The sequence below is a fragment of the Asterias rubens genome, chromosome 6 (genome assembly GCF_902459465.1).
Source record: "Asterias rubens chromosome 6, eAstRub1.3, whole genome shotgun sequence".
NCBI lineage: Eukaryota > Metazoa > Echinodermata > Asteroidea > Forcipulatida > Asteriidae > Asterias > Asterias rubens.
Window position 1 is genome coordinate 5,260,474 of NC_047067.1, and position 27,598 is coordinate 5,288,071.

At 37.8% G+C, this 27,598-nt stretch overlaps 1 protein-coding gene across 4 annotated transcripts; it reads right to left on the bottom strand.

The window, feature by feature from the left end:
- Positions 1–581: 581 nt before the first annotated feature.
- Positions 582–25,986, bottom strand: LOC117291191 (excitatory amino acid transporter-like). Of its 4 annotated transcripts, none has more exons than XM_033772782.1 (10): positions 25,742–25,986; positions 15,883–16,270; positions 14,740–14,947; positions 13,165–13,207; positions 12,251–12,494; positions 11,790–11,916; positions 10,844–11,074; positions 10,232–10,426; positions 7,713–7,847; positions 6,544–6,787 (listed from the first exon to the last, which is right to left on the bottom strand). In XM_033772782.1, exons 2-10 carry the CDS (start codon positions 16,148–16,150, stop codon positions 6,544–6,546), a joined length of 1,695 nt encoding a protein of 564 aa, XP_033628673.1. In that variant the 5' UTR covers positions 16,151–16,270; positions 25,742–25,986. The 4 variants fall into 4 exon arrangements, with proteins under 4 accessions (XP_033628676.1, XP_033628673.1, XP_033628672.1 ...); XM_033772781.1 differs by lacking the exon at positions 25,742–25,986 and adding an exon at positions 22,039–22,168; XM_033772784.1 differs by lacking the exon at positions 25,742–25,986 and adding an exon at positions 18,517–18,612.
- Between the last annotated feature and the right edge of the window lie 1,612 nt (positions 25,987–27,598).

Genomic DNA, 27,598 nt, shown 5'->3' on the forward strand with positions numbered 1-27,598 from the left:
TTAACCCAAACTGATTGCATCCAATGTTCCTGGGCCCAATTTCAAAGAGCTGCTAAGCACAAAAATTTGCATAGCATGACATTTCTTCCTTGATAAAAATAGGATTACCAACCAAATTTCCGTTTGTTTCATATCGTTGTTACTTGTATTCAGCTGTTGTTTGCTTATCCTGAAAGCTTGGTTATCCTGTTTTTATAAGGCAAAATTTCGTTCTAAGCACATTTTTGTGCTTAGAAGAACAGCAGCTCCATGAAATTGGGCCCTGGTCTACATCAAAGTACAGATATGATATTAAACGTGTCCAACTCTTCTAAAAATTTATGCATGAATGTTGCAAATATCACAAGATTCAATCAGGCTTTCACTCAGGAGTGTTCATTATCACACCATTATCAGTGGGCCAAGCACGCTACCCTGTGGGCACACTTTCTGCATCCACTCCCTAAGTGCATACAGCAATGCTGATGCACGTATTGAGTTGATGACATTTTGACTTGTGTAGAGGTAGTACGAATAAATAAATAAATAAATAAATAAAAGTGGTTAGGTTTAAAATGAGCAGAATTCATAAGCATATTCTCTAGATTAAAACAAACCTTCCACCCAGGTTTTAATTTTATTTTTATTTCCAGTAAATAAGTCCAGCAATGCAAGCCATGATCACACCGAGACTCTGACACTAATAATACAGTATATCATTATCACATAGGAATGGTACAAGAACACGATTCAATGGGTTAGTTTAGTATTTTAATATCAGATACTATTGACAGTGATTATACGTTGTAATAATAATACACATAGCGATAACAATATACAGCATTTAAAAGATACACAGAGAAAGCTAGAAAATAAACGGGTTGTGACAATCTTGGATTTTGTGTTGATCAAATAATGATTCAAATGTGGAGGCTGAGAAAAACAAAAGCTAAGCGTCAAACTTACACAAACCTCACCCCTCACAAACTCCATGTTGTTAGCACATTGTGATCTGTGAAGAGATGGTCAATTGACACTGATGGTGTGTGTATGTGTGTGAAGGAGGGGGGGGGGGTCTCGTGCTGCACAGATGAAATGAGTTTAAACCTGGATTTGTTGTACTAAAAAGTGCAGTGCAAAATAATTCCTGTATTGCTTGTGCATATTGCTTGAGGTACAACTCATAAGCCCCTTTTATTCACACTATATAATACCAACTTCCAAGGTGATTAAACCCCAGGAAATTCCTGGGGAATTTATACCCCACCGTCGCCCCTTGCTTGTTAAAAAAGTTAACACTTGGTATTATAACCCCCAGGTTAGCAGGGGTAGCTATTTCACAGAAAATAGCTTTTTGCCAAGAGTTTGCAAAGGGGAATTAAGATGGCTGACAACTAATTTTTCCTGGTTGTTTCTCAGGGTATTTATCTAGTGTGAAAGGGGATTTAGTGTGTTACAGATTTATCCTAACTTTGTTATAATTATATAGCAGTTAAAAAAAAAATGTCGCTCTGTCAAGGAACTAGTGGTATAATTCAGTCTTGGTATTTTCTAACAATTATAATGTTACTCACCACATTGTGTTTTAAGAGAATTAACCCTACATATTTACTGGTTGGCGCAATTCAAGTTTAAAAAACAAAACAAAGCATAAACCCAGCTTGTATCTTACACTCAAAGTTGTACTGACTCTTTCAGAATGTCCGTGAATTAATCTCATCAAGATTTCAGAAGAAAAAAAAACTTCACCAGCAACATTTCTTTAAAAAAAATGCAACTCAGCACAGAAACCATGAGGTGATTTTTTGAATGGAATCTTGCTTGAAAGCAACTTAATATATTTCTGCCAGGCATTGTTTTACTTTTCGGAGCCCATTTTTCTTCAAAGCTACCATCTTTGACATGTCCCGCAGGAGGAGCGCAGTAATCCATGCTAATATTTCCTATACCAAAGAGGGAACAGAAATTTTTTCCTCCAAGTAACCATGAATCAACTAAGGCCCTTTTCGAATCCACAGCTTTTGCTTTGGATTGGGCTTCAGGCTCCAGTCTCTCGTCTAAAGCTGTGAGCACGTACGCAAAGCACCTAATTGTCAATACCAACGCAGGGCCAAGATAGCCTGAGCCAAAATTGGAGCCAAAGCCGTGGTTTCGAAAAGGGCCTTAGAGAGAGAGAAAAACCCCCGATATCTGCACCAGTCTAGAATGACGTCCTATAACTTCCTTAATGCTTCAATACTTTTGATAAACCATTTAATCAGATTTAATGTTTTAAACCGAAATACACCTATAAATAACTCTTGCATTTAACTGTAAATGAGACAGAAATTAAAACATTCCAGTAGATTTTCTGCAAATACAGACATTTCACAGCTCACACGTCAAGCAAGGGCAACAATTGTTACGTTTTGTTCTCAATAACAGCGGAGTTTCTAACGATCACACAAAGGTCTAGTCATAATTTTGCCTTTGTATCTAATGACAAATTGTCCCAATTTTTTGTCCTGCATTCGTCATTTAAAAACATCAGACTAAGACCCGTACCCAATTTAATAGAGTCGCTTAAGCACCAAAAGTAGCTAAGAACAACAAAATCATGTTTACCAGATTAAAGTTACCAGCCAAAATGCCATGTCATATGTACGATTTGTGACTGGTATCCTGCAAATTGTTGCTAAACACAAAATTGGCTATTTAAGCAGCTCTACGAATTTTGCCTTGGCCTTATAGTTGACGACAGTCTTACTTCGTAGCTTTCCTGTTAGACTACTTGTTGCAGTTATTATCCATCTTGGAAATATATAAATCCACCTCAATTAAAACACTGTTATATTGAAAATTTTGAATATCTATATCTTATTATCAAAACTAATATTGCTATTGTTGATCAGCAAACATTACAGACCCAATATATTTGTCAACTTTCACTTACGATTTGATAAAAAACTAAGGGAATCTCTACAAAGGTATGGTGTTTGTAATAGGGAGCCCTATACTACACAATGTGCATTTTATTATAATATTTTAAAACCAAATGAGCCTCACTAATTGGGCACCATGAAAAGCTCAAGTTAAGAAAAATAAACAATTAAAAAAATAAAATCAGGGTGTTCCATAAAAAGCATCAAGAAAAAAGAAAAAAAAACATGTTTGCTAAACCATCTTATCTTGTTCTTTATTTTTTTGTTTTTAAAGGAGACAACAAGTTTTGAAAAGGTTTGGTTTAACAATAATTCTTTCAGGATAAATGCACGAATAAAACAGTTAAAAAAATTCTTAGCTTCATATTTTATGATACCGATAAGTATTACTTTCCTAATGTAAAAAAAATAAAAACGACAGTATCCTCAAGACCTGGGCCCAATTTCATAGCGCTGACACGGCAATAACATGCCCATATGTTTACTTCTAAAATTGTGAGATGGGCAGACGCGATTGAAATTGGTACGAGAGGTCAACACAAGTTCAATATGTTGAAATGTTGAAGTTTGCTTTCAAACTACCTGACTGTGCCCAGTTTCATAAAGCTGCTCAAGTACAAAAAGTAGCTCAGCACAACAAAGTTACGCTTACCAGCGAAACTATCATGTCACATGTTCAATTTGTAACTGGTGTCCTGCTGATTTCTACTAAGCAGATATTTTTTAAGCAATATGTTCCACTTGAGCAACTCTATGATATTGGGTCCTGAAAACTTCTTATAAAACAGTTCATTAGATATTTTAATTCTATGCCACTATATTTTTTTTTTATAGAACACCCTCGTGTTTACATAAAATACACATGCAACTATTGTTAGTAATTTTTTACATATTTGTTGTTATATATACTGATGGTAAATATGCATTTCGTATTAACAGTTGATACATATTATAATATTTACAGTTATCTAAAAATACAGCAGCCAATTACACACGGTTTACTAGGCTGCTTTAGAGGTTTATCTATGAGAGGTACTCTGTGATTGGCTTGAAATAATGAATATTCATTAACCATCCAAGAATCAAGAATCAAACCCTGTGAACTTATAGTTGGCATTAATGAGTGTACAGTTCACATTGGTCTTAATCAACATACGCAAACAAAACATTGTTGATTGGTTCAAACCCTCAAAGATGCAGGTCTGAAACAACTAAGACAGCCACAAGGTGTTTTGACCAAATGCCATTATTCCCTGTTTTGTCTTTTCATTAAAAATGCTCTACACAGATTAAAAGCAGAGACAATATTTTCCAGAGGCAGGCAAAAAGATAGAAGTGTGTCTGCTACTGTTTGCCTGTCACAAGTCAATGTTCAAACCTCATTACGTGTTCACATCATTCGCTAACAAAATACAATGATTGTCACAGATTTGAGCTAAACTCCTTCACCCATAAAGACGTGTTTGAGGTAAAATAGTCCCCCGAAACTCAGTAATTTAATTTCTGTTAACCTTCTCCAATATAAAGATCAGAAAAATCCGAGTTTGCTTAAAAAAAATTGGTGAAAAGGCAGTTGGACATATTAGATTGTTGTTTCCCTCATCTGCAGCTTTTTCAATTATCCATATATTATGTAAAATAGGGATTCTTTTCAACACAGCGCTAGCCATTTGCACCACTTGGAGTGAATTTGTACTTGTCCAGGGAGAACGCTGTCAAAAAAGCTGACCAATTTGTAAATGTTATTTTTGCGTGGGATTCCCAAACCCACCCACCAGATTTAAAAAATAGTGATCTAATATTTGTTCCCATGTTTTGCAAATACTATAGATTGTGTATTGACTTGACAGTATGGAAATAATTGTTGGTATCAATTCAATTAGTTATGTCTGTCACAACTTGAACTTTGAAACAGTGTAATTTTTAGCTTCCAAGTTATCTATTTTTTTTCTTGGTAAAGAATGGGTCAAGTTGCTTGGACCAAGTAAAAAGGAAACACAAAGTTGCACTTTGAAACATCATTAAACAACGAACAACTTTGTATGTAAAATTGTCCATGATATTGAGTGAATTAGACAGTGTTCATGGATATACACCTCTAATTGCATTGGTCTGGGATTAGGTACCAAACATAACCTAGAGATGAGACAATGTTTGAAAATTTGGTACAAGTAAAAATTAAACAGCACCCGTTATTTTGAATTTTCTTCAAAAATAATTTCAGATTTTTTTTTTTTGAAAAATATCAAAATAGATACTTAAAAATACTTAAATCCTAGGTAAATTTATCCTTAATTCAATAAATTTTTGTTTTGACAAAATAAATTCATCCCAAATTTATATTAAGAAATATCTAATACCATCTCTGCCTCTGTTTCCGAGTTTAGAATATTTCAAATCTTTTTTTTTAACAAGTACATGTTTTACTGAGGGCAAATCTTATACCGTTCGGAAGAATTGTTGGATAATACATACATTTTACGGTATACATGTACATGAGTAGTATCGGTTAAACAAGATCCACATATATCTACACGCATAGGTACAACCCCAAACAACCACACTCGTTATGTCCACTCTATTATTATTGCTATGAGTTTGTTATTTATACATTGGTCGTTTAACCAGGCTTACAAATTCAACCATAACTTTTTAAACTCAGTGTTTTTATTTTTCTGTATATCGCTAACTATAGTCACTAGTTGGTTATAAGTTGTTTTTAAACTAATCCGTACGAAACAGTCAAATGTACAAAAGAACAAAATGCTCAGCACAAAGGAGCAAGCAAGTTCACACCACTACATGGTTTCAAGTGAAAATTGTAACAAAACAATCATGCTTCAAATGAAACGGTAACCATAGTTACATCACGTCAACACCCACTCGCTCAAGGATCAAATCTACAGCTGGCTCATTTAGAAACCGTGTTTTATCACCACAGAGTTATTCAAACACAACATCAAGTGCATTGATTGTCACAGAGTAAACACACAATAATGTCTACCTCGTTTGTTAGTCCGTTAACAAGTACTTTACTCACAACCACGCTTGACAAACTCTTCGGTAAAGAAGTTTTTGTTTTTAAAAACACTGAACACATACATTAAGGTTTTCTTCAGTTAAGGTACAAAAGCAATGTTGCTGTCAATCGCCTTATTTTTTCTTAGAAAATTGACAAAAGTTTTAAATACAAAAAACTGTTATACCATAAACACTTACAAGCACACCCTGTAACAAAGTCGCTTAAACTATGTAAATACCTCAAACAAGAAAACCAAAAATTACTTAAGGAGGGGGGGGGGGGGGGTAAACAAATGTATCCATGTCACAAACTTCTAGATCTTGAGTGTTGATTGAACCCTTTACTCTGAGACTTGATTTAAGTTGTTTAAGACTACACATTTCAGATGGTAAGTTTTAGACTTTGTCCTCTTGTTGCAATGCCTGCAAAAAAATCCCTGTCATCTGGTCTCAGACAGCCCATTAATTTCAGACAGTTAGTTTCGAGGATTATACCTCTTAAAAGTTTAACAGTTATTAATATTCTTTCATAAAGGGATTGGTGGAGGGGGAGGGAAGGGGGAAAATACAGAAATAAAAACCTGTTTTTGTAATTTTTTGTTCAGTTTAAGCTGCTACAGGCTTAGAAGTTGGTCTCCCTCGCATTGTCTCCATCCATCTTCTTGTGCTCTTTGTCGACCACTTCCACGGAGTTGCGATTTGAGACATCCATGATGTTGCCATGGTGGTTGGAATCTGTGTATTCGGCTGCCTCCTGTGCAGCAAGAAGGGCGTCTTGAGCCTCCAGTTCCTTCTTTGAGAGATGGTAGACAAGAGCTGCCCCATAGGAGTCTCCTAGGACATTGATGGAGGTACGCAGACGATCCCTGAAGAGCAACAGATGGTTAGCAAGTTTATCAAAATGTACTTCAGATGATTAATAACAAGTTTATCAAATTGTGATTCCTCAGGTCTTTCTCTAAGTAAAGGGGTAAATGAATGCAGGCTTCAAAACCATTTAAGTTTTTTTTATCCAAGGAAATTACACTTGATTTTTCTAAGACGGAAAAGGCAGCTTACTGAGATACTGGAAGAAATGAACAGTTTGGGGCATGTAAACAACCGATGACATTTGTACTAATTCAAAGATGACATTTAAAAAAGGCTTTTGTCTCTCTGTCATTAAAACAATCTAAACCAACAAAACTCAAAAAGGTGTTGGTGGCGTTTCAGTGTAAAGTTATGGCTTAACTCAACCGTGAAAAAGATTTTTCAGTTCAGCATTCATACTTGGTGCTGGCACACATGTAGTTACTCCTCATCATTTTGTTGTTGTTGTTGTTGTTGTTGTTGTTGTTGTTGTTGTTGTTGTTGTTGTTGTTGTTGTTGTTGTTGTTGTTATTGAACCAAAGTCATGGCATAGCCAATAAGAGAACCGAACTCGAGCCTTGGTGTTTCTGATCAGCAGATCGAGTGCAACCCAGCCGTGACACTCGTGTTCTTAAGCAAGACACTTGACCATTACTGCTTCATCCTTGTCTGGAACGTAAAGCCGTAAGTCATGTGTGATGTGTTCTGCACGTAAAATAACCCAGTGCACTTATCCTTGAGAGAAGGGGGTTGGCCCCGGTGTTCCTTGTTTGATTGGCTGCATATTGCGCCACAGCACCTTGTTAACAATTACACGGTGCTATGTATATAAACATGGCTCCACAAATACCTTGTAGGAAAATACTGACAGCGCATAGGGACTCCACAGTGATACGCACTATATAAGAATGGATAGTAGTAATAATTGTAACCAGAACTCACAAGAACCAGTCCACGAGGAGAATGATGCTGACGTCATTGGTTGGTAAACCAGCCGCAGTCAACACTAAGAGCATCGTCACAACACCTGCACTAGGAATGCTAGCTGCTCCAATACTTGCAAGAGTAGCCGTCAAGCTGCAACGGAAAAGACCAAAGATTAATTTTCATTTTCGAAATTCATGAATGTTGCTTTTATAAGTTGGGAGTAATCATCAGTGGTGACCTACCCACCCAAGTGATCTAATAAACCTTCACAACATGATACTTGGTTCAATGGCTGACCTATATTTACATTATGATATATATAATGAATAGGGTAGATGGCCTTAGCTTTCGATCCAATCCGGACCTTCTTCAGAGGCATAAAACAAGTACAAACAAATACATATCCATTTATAGAAAAAGAGAGGGGGAAAGGGATTAAGGAAAGGACCCAGAAAGAAGCGGGAAAATAACAGCCAATCAAACTTCCTATTTCAGAAACAATATTGGTGGCTATGAACCAATGGGAGTGGAGTGGCGAGGACAAAGGATGTTTAGAATGAAAGGAAGGGTTACTGGGCCATAAAAGTGGTAAAAGTATTGTTCGACAACAATGCAGGGAGACATGAAAGGGTAGGATTAGAGAGCAAGTTGCATCATGATGCAACTAACAATGGTCAATTAATAAGAATAGCAAGATTAAAGGTATGATGATTTTAAAAATAGGTATGAGGGACCTGTGGAAAAAAGGGGGGGGGTTACTTACATCAGATAGTTACAGTGATGAATTTATAAAAACAACTTTAAACTAGGTTAATTTATACTTTATGTACAGAATATATACAACATATAAGTTCTTAGGCAGAAGTGAAGTGGAGGGTAATGAGAAGTTATTTAACACCAGTGTTTATGTTAAGTCCAAAGGGTTTGACTGTCTTGAGTTGGTGAATCCAGTGTGATTCTCTATTCTTGCGGTGTGTGTCATCACCATTGCAAGCTTCAATCACTAGAAGTTCAACATCAATGACACTATGATTGGGGCTGTTGAAGTGGATAGAGACTGGGTACGGTTTCTTAGTCTTTATGGAAGAGACATGATTCGCAAAGCGAAGACTAAGTTTGGTCTTAGTCTCTCCCACATATTGTAGCCCACATCTCTTACATGATATGACATAGACTACATTAGACGTGCTGCATTCAGAGTCGGTCTTGATGTTGTATGAAGAGCCAGTGGTATGACTCTTCACCTTAAGTGAGGGCTTAATGTGCAGACACGTTTTGCATTTGGAACGGGTACATTTGTGACAGCCCAGTATATCTGACGGGGGGTGTGTTTGGACTGTACCTGGGGGAAGTTTGGCCCTGACTAGTATGTCACCAAGGTTCTTAGGGCGGCGGAATGCAACCATGGGAACCTCAGTGATTGCTGAGTGTAACCTGCTGGAGGAGTTATGATATATATATACATATATTTTTTTTTAATGCAAGTCACCTGACACAAAAGGCCTGAAGGCCACTTCAAGGTGTGGGCTACAATTATTTTGTCCAGAGGCCATTGCCACCTACTCCTAGGGTTACCCCTTTTACAGTCCATATGAATGTAGGCTTGGGTATCATCAATTCGAAGCCTGGCCGGTAGAGCAGAAAGCACTACCTCCCCAATTTTATGTAGCAAGTGTCACGACCGGGATCCGAAACCACACCCTGCTGATCAAACACCAGTGCTCTTAACCGCTCGGCCATGACACTGCCACATATGTTTTTTTATAGACTTCTCAAGCAACTTTACAGCAAAATTCCTGATTTTTCTAAGGACAAAAAATAGGGAAATCAGTCTTAAAGACACTGGACACTAGTGGTAATTGTCAAAGACCAGTCTTCTCACTTGGTGTATCTCAACATATGCATTAATAACAAACGTGTGAAAATTGGAATTGGTGGTTGAAGTTGCGAGATAATGATTGAAGAAAAAACACTCTTGTCACACGAAGTTGTGTGCTTTCAGATGCTTGATTTCGAGAGCTCAAAATCTAATTCTGAGGCCATGAAATCAAATTCAAATATTTTAGTGGAAAATTACTTCTTTTTCAAAAACTATGTTACTTCAGGGGGAGCCGTTTCTCACAATGTTTTATGCTATCAATATCTCTCCATTGTTCGTTACCAAGTAAATTTTTATGCTAACAATTATTTTTAGTATTTACCAGAAAAAATATCATTCCTCACTAGGAATATTTGTCTAAGTGACTTGTCTAAACAAAATACATTAACAGTGAATAAGCACAATATTGACATCTGGATATGACCTTCCTTATAGAATGAACTATTGCTTCCAATACCCTAAAAGTATTTGACCACCATCCAAATTATGACCTCAGGGTAATGACCTATCATAAAGTATATAAATGTATATTTTACACCAATACCCTCCACACAAATTATGCCCCTCAAGAAATTACATACCAAATCAAATTGACTAACTCTAGTAAACTAATAAAACGACCTTTATAAAAGTTTGACCTCAGGATATGACCTACCTGATAGTAATGACCTGCCCAATAGTCAATGGGATGTTATTCATTTGTGCAATGAAGATAACGGCCACAGCTTCGTACAGCGCTGTGCCGTCCATGTTGACCGTAGCTCCGATGGGCACCACAAAGCGTGTGACTCGACTATCAATCTTATTATTTTCTTCCAGACATTTGAAGGTGACCGGAAGGGTGGCGGCACTATGGAATGAAGAGGAAAAAATGGAGCCACGCTTAGCACATGAAAAACAACATCTTACAGGCAGCAACTTTCATAGGGTTATTAATTTTGGTTTTACCCATACACACCGATGTGTGAATTAGCACTGTATACTCAGTACTTTCCTGAGCTCTGTGAAGAAACCACTAAGCATATTACTTGGGTGGGATTTGAACCCACGACCTTAGCTATTCTAGTGTCTTACCAACTAGGGTTGTTGTGTTTTAAATGTATCTTGACCCCAATTAAGTAAGTACACCAGTAGCAGCTAAGGCCATACCTTATCTTGATTCAAAGAGAGTATGGCGACCATATCAATAGTCTAATGCATCTTGCAGACAAAAAAGAAGAAAAGAAAGGAAGGGCAGGGTTGGCTTGAGGAGGAAAAACACACCCACCTTGAGGAGGTTGCAATAGCCATGAGCCACGCCTGCAGCATCCCCTTGAAGAAAATGAACGGGTTCTTGCGGACGAAGAGAGTGTAGATGCCCATGAGGCAGCCGAGATGGATGATGAGACCCACGATAACCGTGACCATGTACATTCCAAGCTGGGCAAAGATCAACTCAGGCTTGTCCATGTCTAGGATCTTGGCACAGATCAGACTGGCGATACCGATGGGAGAGTACCTGAATGAAAGAGGATGAACAGGATCACTTCAGTTAAACCCTACTTCTACTATCGGTGCACTCTACTGCCCAACTGGTCCTTTCAACAAAATACCACAGGAGAGACTGTGCCGACGGCCCAATGTCTTCAAGCTGTTAAGCAGAAAATCCTGTTTAGCAAGTGTCTTTGCTAAGCAAAACATTACTGGGGCACTCATTGCAAAAATGCAAACTTTATTGGATGTTGACACTTGTGCCCTTGAGCGAGGCACTTAACCAAATAAATGTGCATTGAATTGAATTGAACTAATTGCTTTATACAAAATTGGGAAGGTATTCTGCTCTACAAGCCAGGTTCCTAGTGGATGATACCCATGCCAACATCCTTCCAGACTGTGAAGGGGGTAACCCTGTTCCAGCCCAGTGTAGGTGGAAACGTGTCCCAACGTTGCAGCTAATTTGGGTCGATGCACAAATAAAAAAAATGTAGCCCTCACCTTCAAGTGACCTTTGGTGTTAGGTGATCTGGGCCAAATATTATAAAGCCTGTTGGCACAAAAAACTTGCTTAGCACAAAAAATGTTTCCTTAGCAAAAATAGGTTACCAGCCAGAACACCTTACAGTTATCATCGCCGGACTGGTAGCCCAGTAATTTTTTGCTTAGCCAAGAAACTTTCTGCTTAACAGTTTAATGAAATTGGTGATCTGTCATATGAAAAACAGAAACAGACTTACCACATGATGAGGCTGACCAGCTGCATGGTTAACTCAGCCAAGATGTGGAAGAATTGGATCATCACACGAGCCTTCTGTCCCATCCTACTCAGAAGAAGTCCAAACGCAATGCAGAAAGTCACGATACCTACAGAGGAACAAGTTTAAGTAGGCAAGTTATTATTATTATTATTATTTATTTGGCAATTCACATAAAAATACAAAAATACAAAAATACAAAAAAGTTGAGAACAAGTTCTGACAACTTCGACGACCGATTGAGCTCAAATAAATTTTCACAGGTTTGTTATTTTATGCATATGTTGAGAAACATCAAGTAAGAAGATTGGTCTTTGACAATTACCAACAGTGTCCACTGTCTTTAACATTGACTATTTCTAAAGTAAAAAGCTGAGACAAGTCATGCACATGGAACTACAGAACCCAAGCAGTACATTTATTTGTTTTGTTTGAATACATACCAAGGACGTTCATTCCACTTTTGTAGCCGAATTTGCGAACTTTCTGCAAGCCCAGACTGACCGACACGTACTTGGGTTTCATCATGGTGGTCATCAGGTCTGGACTCTCTGTGCCGTTGGGGCTCATGGTGTAGGTCAACAACTCGGGTATCATGGTGGTATTCTCCATCATTGTGGAGTTTTCCATCGATGCGTTGTATAAAACTTTCTTGAATTTCTCCTCATATACATAATAAGTAGTTTGCTGTATGACACGAAAGAAGGGCGATGACATTTTCAGGGAATAAAATGAAACAATATTCAGAGGTTATTACAGTTCCTTTTGTATATTGGTACATTTTATTAGTTCTCGATATATTTAGGGTGTCTCTAAACGAGCACTGGTTATTTTTAAGGTCAAGTTACTCAATTTTATTTGCGCCATTCATTAGCCCCGTAGTGGGTGGCAACGGCCCCCGGAAAAATAGTTTATTTTTAGCCCACACCTTAAAGTGGCCTTCAGGCCATGTGTGTCTACCGACTTGCCATTAATTTAAAAAAAAAAATAATAATAATAATAATATTCATCGAGTTGAAACCAACGGTTCTTTTTAGAACCACCCAAACTCATTAGAGATAGACAAAGTTGTTAATTCTCTATTTGTTCAGCGCCTTGATCTAGTGTCTAGGATATGTGCGCTTTATAAGAACTCTGTATTATTATTATTATTATTATTATTATTATTATTATTATTATTATTATTATTATTATTATTACATGGTGTTACCGCAAACCTTTCCATATCATATTTCCACCATGCAAAGTTTCAAATCCTACTTACAAAAATTCCAAGTCTGTATTATTATAATTTTATCTATTATTATTATTGATAAGTGTTGAGAAATTTTGATGACATAAGTCCACCTTCCCTCACCTGTTGGAAGCATGCTTGCACCAGGTTAACAGGCATCATGTTTCTGATAAAAGATATAAAAAAAAAGAATCCCATAGATTAAAAAAGACAAATGGATGAACTGTCACAATGATTGAAAACACCACTCTGGGGAGGTGGGGGACAGGGTTAGGGGGGCATGGAGTCTTCTAGCTAGCTCCTATCTCCCTCCACCCCCATGATTTGACATTTTTTTTTGAAGATCCACTTTAGTATTTGAAAGGGCCCAATTTCATAAAGCTTTTAAGCAGAAAATGTTCGGTGTTAAGCTATGAAATGAGTGGGGTACCAGTCACAGCAATTATAAATATACGATATTGTGACTGGTTACCTTATTTTGCTAAGCACAAACTTTCTGTTCTCAGTAAGTTTCTGTGTTTACAGGCTTTATGAAATTGGGCCCAGGTCTTAAATTGCAAATTAACCTCAGAAGAGACCATGGACTGAATTCACAACTGGAGACATCTTAATTTTGGTTTTACCCTTACACCAATATGTGTTAGCACTGTAGGCCTACACTAAGTACTTTCCCCAAGTTCTGTGAAAAAAAAGTCATAGATATATTACTCCGGTGGGATTCAAACCCACGACTCTGGACTCAATTCACAACTGGAGACATCTTAACTTTGGTTTTTACCCTTATCACCGATGTGTGTCTAGCCCTGTACACTAAGTACTTTCCCAAGTTCTGTGAAAAAAAAGTCATAGATATATTACTCCGGTGGGATTCAAACCCACGACTCTGGACTCAATTCACAACTGGAGACATCTTAACTTTGGTTTTTACCCTTATCACCGATGTGTGTTTAGCCCTGTACACTAAGTACTTTCCTGAGTTCTGTGAAAAAAAAGTCATAGATATATTACTCCGGTGGGATTCAAACCCACGACTCTGGACTCAATTCACAACTGGAGACATCTTAACTTTGGTTTTTACCCTTATCACCGATGTGTGTTTAGCCCTGTACACTAAGTACTTTCCTGAGTTCTGTGAAAAAAAAGTCATAGATATATTACTCCGGTGGGATTCAAACCCACGACTCTGGACTCAATTCACAACTGGAGACGTCTTAACTTTGGTTTTTACCCTTATCACCGATGTGTGTTTAGCCCTGTACACTAAGTACTTTCCCAAGTTCTGTGAAAAAAAAAGTCATAGCTATATTACTCCGGTGGGATTCAAACCCACGACTCTGGACTCAATTCACAACTGGAGACATCTTAACTTTGGTTTTTACCCTTATCACCGATGTGTGTTTAGCCCTGTATACTAAGTACTTTCCCGAGTTCTGTGAAAAAAAAGTCATAGATATATTACTCCGGTGGGATTCAAACCCACGACTCTGGACTCAATTCACAACTGGAGACATCTTAACTTTGGTTTTTACCCTTATCACCGATGTGTGTTTAGCCCTGTATACTATAAGTACTTTCCCAAGTTCTGTGAAAAAAAAAGTCACAGGTACATTACTCGAGTGGAGACAGCTTCAACAGCACAAACTGGCCTGAAAATTATTCTTCCTAATTCACGACATGATTCTTCAAAAACTGACAAACCTGAGGAGATCTAAAACAGCATCAAGCGTTGTTATGTCTGGTTTAGCATCACCCTCTCCGAGGGCGCTCTTGGTCTCTGCCCTGCCCGGGCGTATACTAAGTACCAGGATCACACCGATTACAACAGCAATGCATGTCGTCACAGAGTAGTAGACCAGAGCTCGAAGACCGAGCTTACCACTCTCTTTGGTGTCCAAGCCGGTCAAGCCTAATAAAAAAAAAATTAAAAAAATGTATATCTGGTAAATTTGTAGGGTAAGGGCTGTGCCTGGTGCTTAAGGGAGGCAACACAAGCAATTTGCCTCGATGCCCCCTGGTCATTGCCTTGGTGCCCAATTTCCTTATAGCTATTTAGTTTACACAAACAAATTGACAGACCAGTCAAAAACCTGGCGGACCAGTCAAAAATCAAGCCAAGTTGTCCTGCTGGCCAGTTAAAAAAAAAAGTTAAGGGCAACCCCTGTAGGGTACACTTTACCAAGAAGAGAGGGGGCATCTCAAATTATAGGGCCTGTTCTAGGTGCGTGTTTTTCGCGATCGTTACCAATAACTGTTTTGGTCAATGGCCATTGATCAACTGATGGTAAGTACAACCAGAACAGCTATTAGTTACAATCACGAAAAAAAAACACCTTAAGTTTCAGGAGCGAGAGTCATTGCTGACAAAAAGCTCCGAATCTAAGATTAACAGAGAGGGAATGTTTAATTGATTGGCACCTTTTAGTCCATGAGTAATAGATTTCAAGTGAGCTTCAGTATCCAGCACCAGAAGAGTTTATCAAAGACAATGATTTGTTTTCATATCTGGAGATCTCTTTTTCTTGTATACAAGACATTTCTGAATTCAGATTAAAGTCTGAAACTTTTCATCCCTGCTTGTGTGAACCAATTAAAGGCCTAGGGTGGATTTCACAAAGAGTTATCTCAGGACTAGTTCTAGGAGATATTAAAAACTTAAGGCTAGTCCTAACCTCGACCTAACTCGAGATAAGACTAGTCTAATGAAACTCTTTGTGAAATCCACCCTGGTGTGTTCTTTTGAATAATTCTGATGATGCCTTCCCTCAATCTCCAAGAATGATTATAATGATGATTCTATTGATAGATATAGAAATGAAGAGAGTGAAAATGAGACAACTTTACCTGTAATGAGACTAGCGGCAATGAGTGGCAGAATGAGCATCTTAAGCAGCCTCATCAAGACATCACCAGGGAAGCCAATCAGCATGATAGCATCCTTTGAGGGTTCAGCAATCCGCAGGACTAACCCTAAGATAATACCCAGGATGACAGCAACGAGGGTGAAGAGCAGGAGAAGGTTCCTCCGAACCCAGGACATTATCCTCTCCTTTCTGCCTCTGTCCTCGTAAGGGTGTAGTGTGTACTCATCTCGACCAGATTCAACTTCCATCTTTGAATTCAGGGGGATTGTGCGCTTTGCAAGAGAAACTAAAGAGTACCTTGGATGCTGGGCGCAGATTTAGCCGGTCAGGTCAAAGGTTAAGGGTCAGGTTCTCTCTGTTGATGATATCTGAGGAGAAAGAAAAAAGGATTTGGTTCTGAAATAAGTGAAGAGTCTTAAAGATTCCATCAGTAAGATTTGAAACTTTGCATGGTGGAAATATGATAAAAGTAAGGATTGCGATAACACCATGTAACGGTTAACTCTAGATGAGTTGGGAGTGGTTCTGAATAGAACCGTTGGTTTCAACTCGACGTTTGCTCTGATCGTCTTTTGGAGAAAGATTCCACCAGACACATCCTTTGTATGCCGTACATTGGCAACTCGACAGTAAAAACAATTATGACATACCATCATTCTTTTTAGGATGTAGTGTTAATAAAACAATTTGATATATAACTATTTTGCAATAATATGACAGACCTTTACTGATTCTGAATACAACCAAATTGTTCCACCAGGGGTAAACTGCTAAATTTAAACCAAAGATACAAAGAAGAAGTAAACATAACTAGTACTTCTGCATAGCAAACACCTGACCATTAAAATCAACGCACTCTGTAGTCACTGTAGTCAGCTTGTACTGTAGTCAGCTTGTATAACAGAAGCTGTGTATGGTTTACCAATGACAAAGAAGAAAAAATGCCTTTGAACAAAACCCCACAACACAAGAATGTTTTTGTTTCAGGAAATCTGTAAACTAATCCAACCACAACATCAAAACATTCAGCATTTGAGCAACATCCTGATGTCTATCAAGGGAAACAGCTTTATCATGTAACTTGTGCATTAAAATGAATACCTATAATTATATGCAATCAAGTATTCTCACTTAACAGTGGACAACTGGCCAGATGCAAGTTTAAAGCAAAATTGTTCAAAATAATTGTTAGTATAAAAACTTACTTGGTAACGAATAATGGAGAGCTGTTGATAATATTAAACATTATGAGAAACGGCACCCTCTAAAGTAACAGATTTTTCAAGAAAGAAGTAATTTTCAAAGAAATTGGTTTCGATACCTCAGAATTAGATTTTGAGCTCCCGAAATCAAGCATCTGAAAGCACACAACTTCGTGTGACAAAGATGTTTTTTATTCCATTATTGTTTTGCAACTTTGACAACCAATGGAGTTCAAATTTTCACAGGCTTGTTATTTTGCGCATATGTTGAGATAAATCAAGTGAAAAGACTGGTCTTTGACAATTACCAAAGGTGTCCAGTGTCTTAAAAGCAGTTTTTATACCAGTTATTTTGGTTATGTAACCCTTGCCAGGAGTGTTTTTTAGGCAAACTTGTATACAAAAAGAACAAACCAAAAAGAGTAGGGTCAAAACAAAAACAACGCTGATCGATAAGTGTTGACAAACATCACAAAGTTCCAGAAGGTATGATAGTCCTATGTACCCATAATTTGGTACTCTCTTAATGTAACAGAGCGACCACTCGTTTTGTCAGCCATACCACTCTTGTTAAGAGCCATATGGCGGACAACTCTTTTAAGAGTGAAAGACTGGTATTTTCAACTCCATTTAGAGTGAAGTTCAATCCAATTTCACTCAGAAAAAGCGATAAAGATCGACTTTCACTCTCAAAAGATAAAAAAATGCCACCACTCAAACAATAGAGTGAATTTCACTCTTTTACATTAAGGAGAACCACTCGTTTTGTCCACCATACCACTCTTGCAAAGAGCCATATGGCGGACAACTCTTTTGAGAGTGAAAGGCAGCTACTTTCAACCTGATTGAAATTGAAGTTCGTTCCAATTTCACTCAAATGGAGTGGAACAGATTGACTTTCACTCTCAAAAGAGTGGAACTGACACCCCTCAAGACAAAGAGAGTGAAATTTTCAAGATTTACATTAAGAGAGTATGACGGTAGCTGCACATAAAAGCAATGTGCAAACATTTCACTTTATGTACAACTATAGGAAGTTACTACAAAAAGTAAATGTAACTAAGAGAAAACAAAACAAAACAACAACTAACCACACCAAGTTATACATAGAGGATCCTCTCATCATCCATTTGGTCTTCAGAGATGCGCTACATCACACACATTTCATATTGTTGACAACCAACTAGCTCTTTTCAGAACCGCCACTTTTTTCCAAATGAGAGTTAATATCTCATAAAAACACACCACAATGCTTGATATTCAATTCTCCTTTTTTTTTAAACCAAGAATCTGACACTCTCTTGTAAAGAAACAAGGAAGATGAAGTTACTCACTAGACTACAGCAACCACAAATTCCTTTGCTGTCAAACATTAAATTCCTGGTGTAAAATTCAACAGAATTATGACTTACCTCACAAAGAAGGTGACAAACCAAACGCTCAAAAATTGATTTAAATCGGAAAAGACAAATTGTGCCCCAACTGGCTGTCTCACATTTATCAAGTGGTATCTGTCTACTGTAACAATCTACTGTACTGCAGAATAGTCATTCACTTTAGCACACTATACAACCATGGAAGAAGGAACTCAATGGTAAAGCTGAACCTTGGGAACATCAACTTAAACTGTGCATTCTCTTGTCTCTGTCTGTGATTGAATGGTAGAGTGAAACTACCAGAGCCCCAAGCCAGACCTAATAAATGTCATCATCATCAATGGCTGTGTTGTCAAACAGACCTGTCCTTAAATACCCATCACAATAGCGACTACACAATTTGTGAATAGTGACAGCTCTCCTACCAAACTGGTGCTCTAAACAGCACAGCAGACCATTGCAAGATATTGGAGAGGGCTGGGGGGGCGCTGGTAAAAAAAAAATGAAAGAAGAAGGGGAACAAATGAGGATCTGAATAACATTACAGGAATAATGCCCCAACATCGTTGTGAATGAATGCCAAAAGTACTCATGTAGCAGTCCGATAATAAACACTAGTGGATTGATGCCATTGGCACGTTCCACTCTGCAGTTTGTATTTTCAGTTTGGCTTACTATCTTTTGACATTGACATCTTGAGTTGGTATACATTACAGGATCAAGGAATTGGCAAGACAGTATTTTATACCCACCCATGTGCTTAGCTAGTTTTTGTGCTGAAGCAGCTCTATAAAAAATATGAAACTGGGCCCATATAATGTCTTAGGATAATACCGACTTGTATCGTCTCAAGAACATACATCCTGAATTTCAACATCATTATTTGAAGGAATGCCAAGCAATCTGATTGTAACATTGGTCACTTTCCAAATTACACGTGTCACAATTTATTTCAGGTAATTTTAATTAACAGCTGCTTATTTATCTTCACACTACATTGTCTCCATTCCTAATTGAATTATTATGGAGTACAGATAACCATACTCTTGGATACCGCTTCAACTGATTCCTCTGAAAATCCAAATTTCCCTTTCCCGTTCTGTCAATAAAACTTGCCCCTCAAATCAAACCAATGAGTTGATAAAAGAAAGAGCAAAAACCTTTTCAACTGCTTCATTTTTGTTTTAAAGGCACTGGACACTGTTGGTAATTACTCAAAGTAATTTTTAACATAAAAACTTACTTGTTAACGAGCTGCTGATAGTATAAAACATTGTGAGAACTAACTCCCTCTGCTAGATGCTTTGAGGTAATGTAGTTTTTGAGAACGAGGTAATTTCTCACTAAAATATTAGGAATCTGAAAGTGCACAAACTTGTGCAACAAGGGTTTTTGTTTGTTTCTTTCATACTCTCTTCTTGCAACTTTGATAACCAATTGAGTCCCAGTTTTCACAGATTTGTTATTTTATGCATATGTTGAGATACACCAAGTGAGAATACTGGTCTTTGACAATTACCAAAGGTGTCCAGTGCCTTCAAGACTAGAACTTGTAACATTTAGGCCTAAAAGGGGAAAAACAATGTGAACATTTAAGCAAGGGATACCACCATTCCTAGTATACACTCACATTTAAATTCAATAAGAATGTCTTCAATGGGAAAAAAAACCCTCAGAGTGTATGAAAAGCGTTGTACTTTTAGAGAGTGCATTGGTTGTAATCAAGGACACATATAAATCCTTTAACAATGCCCCAACCACTGTATTCTAAACATTGTAGGTACCAAACAGTGGATGAAATGAACACACAGGCCGTGGGTTTTTGAACTGCGTGTATGCGGCACGTTCCGTCAGGAAACCCATGTTTCTCTCCCCAGATATATAAATCACAGAGCTCCGAGCTTACGGTTGACTTAAACCATCCCCGACCCGCCAATTGTTCCTTTCCACTCCGGTGGCGACGCACAATACCGAACACAAGGTTTTATACTTGTTGCGTATATAAATAATTTGGTTTCCCTCGGTGTTGCCATTGTTCGTCTTTCCAGTCGCTGTAAGTGATTGAAACATTTTGTATTGGAGGATGGCAGTGGCGAGGCTAATGAAAAAAAACAAACTTCACTTATAGAAAAACTAAATACGCCCGAGGATATAGACAATTTAAAAACCTGGACAGTGCTCTTTAATATTCTGCCAAGTGTTGTGAATGAGAAACCTCCCATTGTAATTCAAGATATTTAAATCCGTGATGATAAACTCAATTCAAAGGTCACTAAAAAAAAAAGTAATAATTTATTGTGTTTTTTTCGTGCAGAAGATTTAAAGGGCACAGTGGTAATGGAATGAAAAATTGATCTGTTTGAATTATAATGACAAATTAAGGACTTTAAATTCCTCCCCCCCCCCCAATAAAAAAAAATATGAAAGGAAATAAAAGAAGGAAAAACCCCACCATACTTAAAAAAAAGTTGTATCATAAACTTGGGTATGATCCCAGGCTACACGGCAGCCAGTGGTTGTATAGCTTTTGACTGGCACCCCGAACAGAGATACTGACTAAATAGGGAGACTGCCAACAAAAGGGCTAGATAGCTCAGTTGGTAGAGCACCGGTACAGAGGTCGTTGGTTCAAGTCTCGCTCCATTAAATTTGTCTTTGTTCAAAACCAAATCATTTCAAAGTTTACCCATAGTCAGTTTCCATGGAAACCGACTTTGAGTTGACATTATCCAAAGTTATTCGTGCTGATAACATCTGGCTTGGTTTTCAATGGCAAGCCAATGTATAGAAAACTCACATGAGTTGACGACAACTACTGAATATTTTGTGAAACGGCAGCAACACATCCAAAAGAAAAAAAGTAGACTATAACATGGCACCCTGCTGAGCATACAAGCAAAGCAGAATCCACAGGTATGGTCTTTGTTCCGTCTGAACCTAACAAAATGAACTTTGTATGAGTGCATGCCTTTCTCACACTCTCACAGATTTAGCAAAGCGTTCAGATATCCTTCTCCTTAAGCTAAGAGATGTAAAAACCCACAATTTAGTTTCATGAAAGGTCAACTTTTCCTTTCATTTTGCGGAGTACATTGCAACATTTATAAGCTAAATGTCAATCTGGCAGGAATTGCCTTTGAATTGTACAGTTTTGTTTAGTTAAGTTCAGAACACACATTGCAACTGCAGACAGACACGACAAGTTCACTTGTGTTTTCTTTCCACTACAAAATCTGTTTACAACTTTGCTGATACATGCAACCATCGAATTTGGAGTCTTTGTTTGTCAACAAAAAGTCGTTGCAAGTTATCAATACATGAAAAAGTGACAACAAAAGCGGTATCTTTATATTGTGAACAACCAGTGGTGCAAAGTAGAAGTGACAATTTGGTAGACCTATACATTATACAGCTATTCATAACCTTTGCTTTCTGTTTTCTATATGTACTCAGCACACCGTACATTCCCAGCCAATAACCTACTACACAGCATGCTACATCGTTAACTATTATATTCCTACTAAAAACACATCCCAGACAAAGTCTGGTTTAACATACTTAGCTTATCTGACGATATCCTGCACAAACAAAACACAAGTTGTCCTACAGGAAGCCCACAGCGTTTATCCCCCTCTCTCAAAGACTTCTAAAGGGTGAGCCTTCAACGAAATAACGCACGCTGTCTGAAGCTCACAGCGCAATATTACACGCTCTGTTTAATTCCTGCCTTTTTGGGGTCTCGCACAATGGGAGATAACACAAACAGTCAATGACCAAGCCTTTATAATGTACCAAGTGTCTCCTACTAAAACTGAATACTGCCCCATTTACCTATAACAACACCTGCCACAAACAAAAACCAGGTAAAATAAAAGTCTGGTTCCCTCCGTCTATAACACACAAAGCATGTCCTAAATAATTTGATAAATTTTCCCATACAATGTGGTCCCTGTAGCAATAACACACCCGAGGAGCATGCGCATTTTTGTCTCTCAGTCTTGGTCTCCACCAAACCAAACCAAACCAAACAACCCCACGCACAGTCCAACACTGTAATACCTACCAGTCAGTTTATCATTGAACTTCTAAAAAACAAATTAAACTGACTGATAACAAATTCTGTGTTTGTTCAGTTTAGCCCGATTGAAAATTGAATTACCAGGGTTATACAAACAATAGTATAGCTATCAAGGAAGCACTTTTGCGAATAGTATCGGTGTCCAAATGCCTCTTCAAAATACAACGTTTGTGTTTCATCGTACAGTGAAGAAGATTTCTACATTTGGGTTAATGCTATTAAGAACAAGTGACAACATAAATATTTCAGTCACTTAAATTTTGAACACTCTAGTGTTGATATAAAGGGAGGGTATACCAATGGTAATTACTAAAAAATGACTGACTGTAAAATCCTACTTAGTAAGAAGCACTTAGCTGTTGTTAATCACATTTTGAGAAACGATTCTCTCCTTATAAGGAACTTAGTTTTAGCGAAAGGGATTCAATCTTCACGTTCAATCTGGCAAACATTTCATGCAGAGACATTTCTCAGACTGTGTATTCCAATCACTCTTAGTATTCTTCCAGCGTGGACAAAACTGCTCCAGATTTTCGGCAACACCTTAAAACGCTACCACCTTTTGAAATGAAATTTTTACAGTTTAGTTTTATTGTATATAACTAGATTCGTGTAAGATTTAAACAATTATTATGAAGAACGGTTCCAGAAAACAAAGGTTAAATTTGCCTTTAATGGGTAAAAGACAATGGGACATTTTGAATGCCACATCCAACATATGGAAGAGAAGATCATTTTCAGAACTAGAAGTTTTTTCAGTTTTTACAAAAACCTTTTACTAAAAATGTAGTTTAAACCCCCCCCCCAAAAAAAAAAAAAAAACCCCAAAAAAACACCTGTGTTTCCCAAGCGAAGTTGACTAACATGTCTTCACACAGCAGCTTTCAAAGCACAAAAACTAGCTTAGCACAGTTAAGTTATGCTTATATCAGAATAAGGTTACCAATGAAAATACCATATATTTTAAACCATCTGGCACAGGTATCCCATTCCTATGAGCAGATATTGCAATATTTGCTGATCAGGAGTAAGACCCCTTATGGATAGCCTGAAGCAAATAACCTCTCATTGGTTTGGCTTTATTCTATAAGTATGACACCAAGCTCATTAAACAAGAAAAGCTGTTGCATTTGGAATCATACATAATGCACACACATTCAATTTACGAGAAAAAAAACATCATTTAGTTTGGAATATTATAATATGCCTGTGATGTTTTTTCACAGAGCTCAGGAAAGTACTGAGTATACAGTGCTAACACACATCGGTGTGTACGGGCAAAACCAACATTTTTTATATTTTTATATTAGATGATAAATTCATCTTATATTTGGTAGTAGCCAATTGCACACCGAAACACAGTTATCATTTAGTATCTGTTTATTATAAGTCTCGAGTGGACTCGTGGTTTCCAACTTGGCAGAACCTTAGATTGAGATTCAGCTAGAAATGAAACGTAACCCCATGAAGGCTCCTTCAGACCATCATCAATCAATTCATTACAAAGAGAAATATGTTACTCACAAGAGTGTTCAACCAATCGATAAAGAGAACCAGAATATTACAAGGGGCTGCAGACCTTCTCCAATAAAGGGATGGTACACTGGTTGTTTTGGGCAAGTGCAATCATTCACTTTCAAGAACCTGAATCGGAAGATTTACAATACCTTTAAGTTTAGGATAAAAGTGAGTTTTGTGCATCAAACAGTAGTAGCCAGTCAAACATTTTCAGTTATGAACTATGCTCATTTTATTTTTGATGATAACCACTACATAATCTTAAAAATCATTTTTGACTCAACGATTTTAGTAATGTATGTTCGTCTCCTCCCCCCCAAAAAAAACTAGAACACAGAATAAAAAACATATTACAAATGTTTTGAAAGTACATAGAGGTTACGCAACAAATTAAGCAAAATATAAACAAAAACTAATGCTGTGTGCTAATATGACGTATTATGATATCTCTTACCAACAATGAAAAGGAAGTGGAATTTGGGCAGCCTGAACCTCTCCACTATAGACATGCTTCAGTATAACATACAAATATTGTCCCATAATATCCCATAAATGCCTCATGTGACATGGGCCTTAGGGTTTTGGCAGGAATAAAGGACTCTAATAATCTGCATTATGAGAAACTGTATACAGAATGAGAAAGACTTTCACTTTAAACTAACAATTAAAGGGAAAGTCGGTTCCCATATAGAACTGTATACGGAATGAGAAAGACTTTCACTTTAAACTAACAATTAAAGGGAAAGTTGGTTCCCATAAATAGAGTGCAGTAGGTCACCATTAGTGTCATATCACTCTAACTTAAAGTTGTTGATGAAAGGGTTGGTTGAATGATATTTCCTTATTTGCAATTTACCCATCAACAAAGAACGGAGCATAACATTAGGGAATACTATTCAACAATTATTACAAAGTTGGTATCACATGATTGGTTTAACAACGGATAAAGGTGTCCATGGTATAATAAGTAATATTGTTAAGGAATAATTATTTCATACGGAAGCGTCCTGGCCGAGCGGTTAAGAGCACCAAATTCAAACTCTGGTGTTTCTGATCACCAGAGTGTGGGTTCGAATCCCAAGCCGTGACACTTGTGTCCTTAAGCAAGACACTTGACCATTGCTTTGTCCTTCGGATGGGACGTAAAGCCGTGGGTCCCATGTGTTGAGTAACCCATGTAAAGGAATCCAGTGCACTCATAGAAAGGAGAAGGGGTTCGCCCGGGTTTTCCTGGCTGTGGCTGCTGTATGCGCCGTAGCACCTTGTAAACCCTTAGAAGGTGCTAAATAATTGGGTCTCAGAATTCATCACTGCAATAACATATCTTTCTGAAAGTTTGTATAATACTCAGCGCCTTGAGTACCTTGTTTGGTAGATACGTGCGCTATATAAGACTTTGATGTTATTATACTATATTATACTAAAAGAAAATCAGATTGGCCCTACAAAGTGGCAAGTAAATAACCTTACTTCCCTTTTCTGCAATTATTGTATATTAAAGAAGACGAAGGTAAACCTCATTAAATACTCTCAAATCAAAACCACGCACATTCCCTTGAAATAATAAGCATCTGTCACAATTTACATTTTCAAAAACCAAAGCAATACCATTCAGTGAAACTAAAGATGTCAGCCAGAATATTTATACATAAAAAAGAAGAATACCTTTACAACCAATAATCAAGTCTGAAATCCATGATGCACCCCAGGATATATATCCTAGCATTAAAGTGTAGCAACTTTTCCTTCAGTTCGCACACTGCACAGAGCCCAAGAGTGAATGAATGAAACACCTGCTAGCTATGGAGAAGGTTTTCCCAAGGCTTGTCGAAAAATGGTTCTTTTATCCGCAGAAAAATAACCAGACATTGAGCGGTTTCGTGACTGCAGGGTTGGATTAGGCCCCGAATAGATTGTTACATGTTCTACTTATTCTGTTCCCCCTCGTTTCTTTCTCTTTTTAGTGGTACCACGGAACCCCATTTGCCAGATCATTCAGCCAGGCGTAACGGATCCATGGCCCATACTTGGCCCACAACCCAACCTATGTGTTTACTCAGTGTGTAACAATTGTGTAATGCTGGGCTATTTCTGATCAAGATTTATAATCCTTGGTGCCCTTCGACACTTTCATTCAGAGCCGTGCCTCGAGTTTTATAAGAAACGTTGTGAAAACACATAGATAAGATCTGCACTTTACTTGGACACTCCACACGTTCAATAGAAGAGCCCCCTCTCGTGTTGATAACAGTCCAACCTGAAACTTTTTCTTTAGAAGACAACCAAGTTTTCAAGTGATAGTATTCAAGCCTTGTTTTTCCATTACTTGTTGTGCTGCCTTTCCTTTGTCAAGTCAAGATATCTTTGTGCCAACAATAATTTTCAATGCAAGTAATAGTTAATCTGTAAGAAACAGTAGATCTGTTTAAAATGTACAGTAAATCATTACAAATCTGCAGAAAACTGTTCAATTGGAAGGACTTTTGACCTAAAAATAAAACAAATTCAGAAAAAAGTGTGTCATGCAAGATGGGCCGATGATTTTTTCATTTTTTCATTTTATAATATGATACATCAAGTCCGGACACCCACTTCAAGGTGAGAGCTACACTTAACTGATTTGACCAAATCAACTGCCACCAGGGGCATGTTGCCACCTACGACTGGGGCTGAAACAAGGTTACCCCCCCCTTCACAGTCCATAAAGATGAAGGTATGGGTATCATAATCTAGGAGCCCGGCTGGTTATAGAGCAGAATGCACTACTTACCTTCCCAACTTTTTACGATGCAATTATGGTTAAGTGCCTTGCTCAAGGGCACAAGTGTATAGACCGGGACTCGAACCTACACTTTACTGCTGACAATACCAAAGCTTGGGCTTGGTGAACTAGACCGCTAAGCCAAAACACGCCAAAGTAATCTCCTTTTGACCACTAGGTAGAGTGCCCATCTCATATAACACAAGTTCGTTGGTTGGCACCGAGGAGACCTCAGGATTCATCCAGGGCCCTATTTCATAGAGCTGCTAAATCAGAAAATACTGCTTAAAAATCTCTGCCTAGCAATAATTAGCAGGATACCAGTCAAAAGTTGTACATGTGACATACTTTTTTGGCTAGAAACCCTATTCTAGTTAGCATGATTCTGTTTTGCTTAGCTTATTTGTGTGCTTAAGCGGCTCAATGAAATTGGGCCCAGCTCTACACAACCCATCTTCATTCCACCACCTCATACTAGTCTACAGACAGTCCCAAGTCCCCAACACAAACACTAACACTAAGGTGTAATAGAATATCTCCCTACCCAGCACGGGAGAGTCTGCATCAATAAAGCACTCTACAGGGGTTACGCCTCGACTGCCAAATTGCATTTCCGTCCAGATTTCATCCGAGACCCAGGTTAACAACAAAACAAAAAACTCTGGACAAGGCCCTTTTCAAAATGATGTCACTTGACTTCAATCTCTTTCCGATAATATTTCGTGATTCTCAAAACAAATAAGAATCAAGGCTTTCGCTTA

What these genes read in the sequence shown, in the direction of transcription:
- LOC117291191 (XM_033772785.1), bottom strand. Translation starts at nt 16,150, where the DNA reads ATGGAAGTTGAATCTGGTCGAGATGAGTACACACTACACCCTTACGAG. An exon ending in GCTATTGCAACCTCCTCAAG is followed by an intron (nt 10,427 to 10,843) that starts GTGGGTGTGTTT and finishes TTCATTCCATAG; the next exon opens with TGCCGCCACCCTTCCGGTCA. An exon ending in CTCCTCGTGGACTGGTTCTT is followed by an intron (nt 6,788 to 7,712) that starts GTGAGTTCTGGT and finishes GTTGCTCTTCAG; the next exon opens with GGATCGTCTGCGTACCTCCA.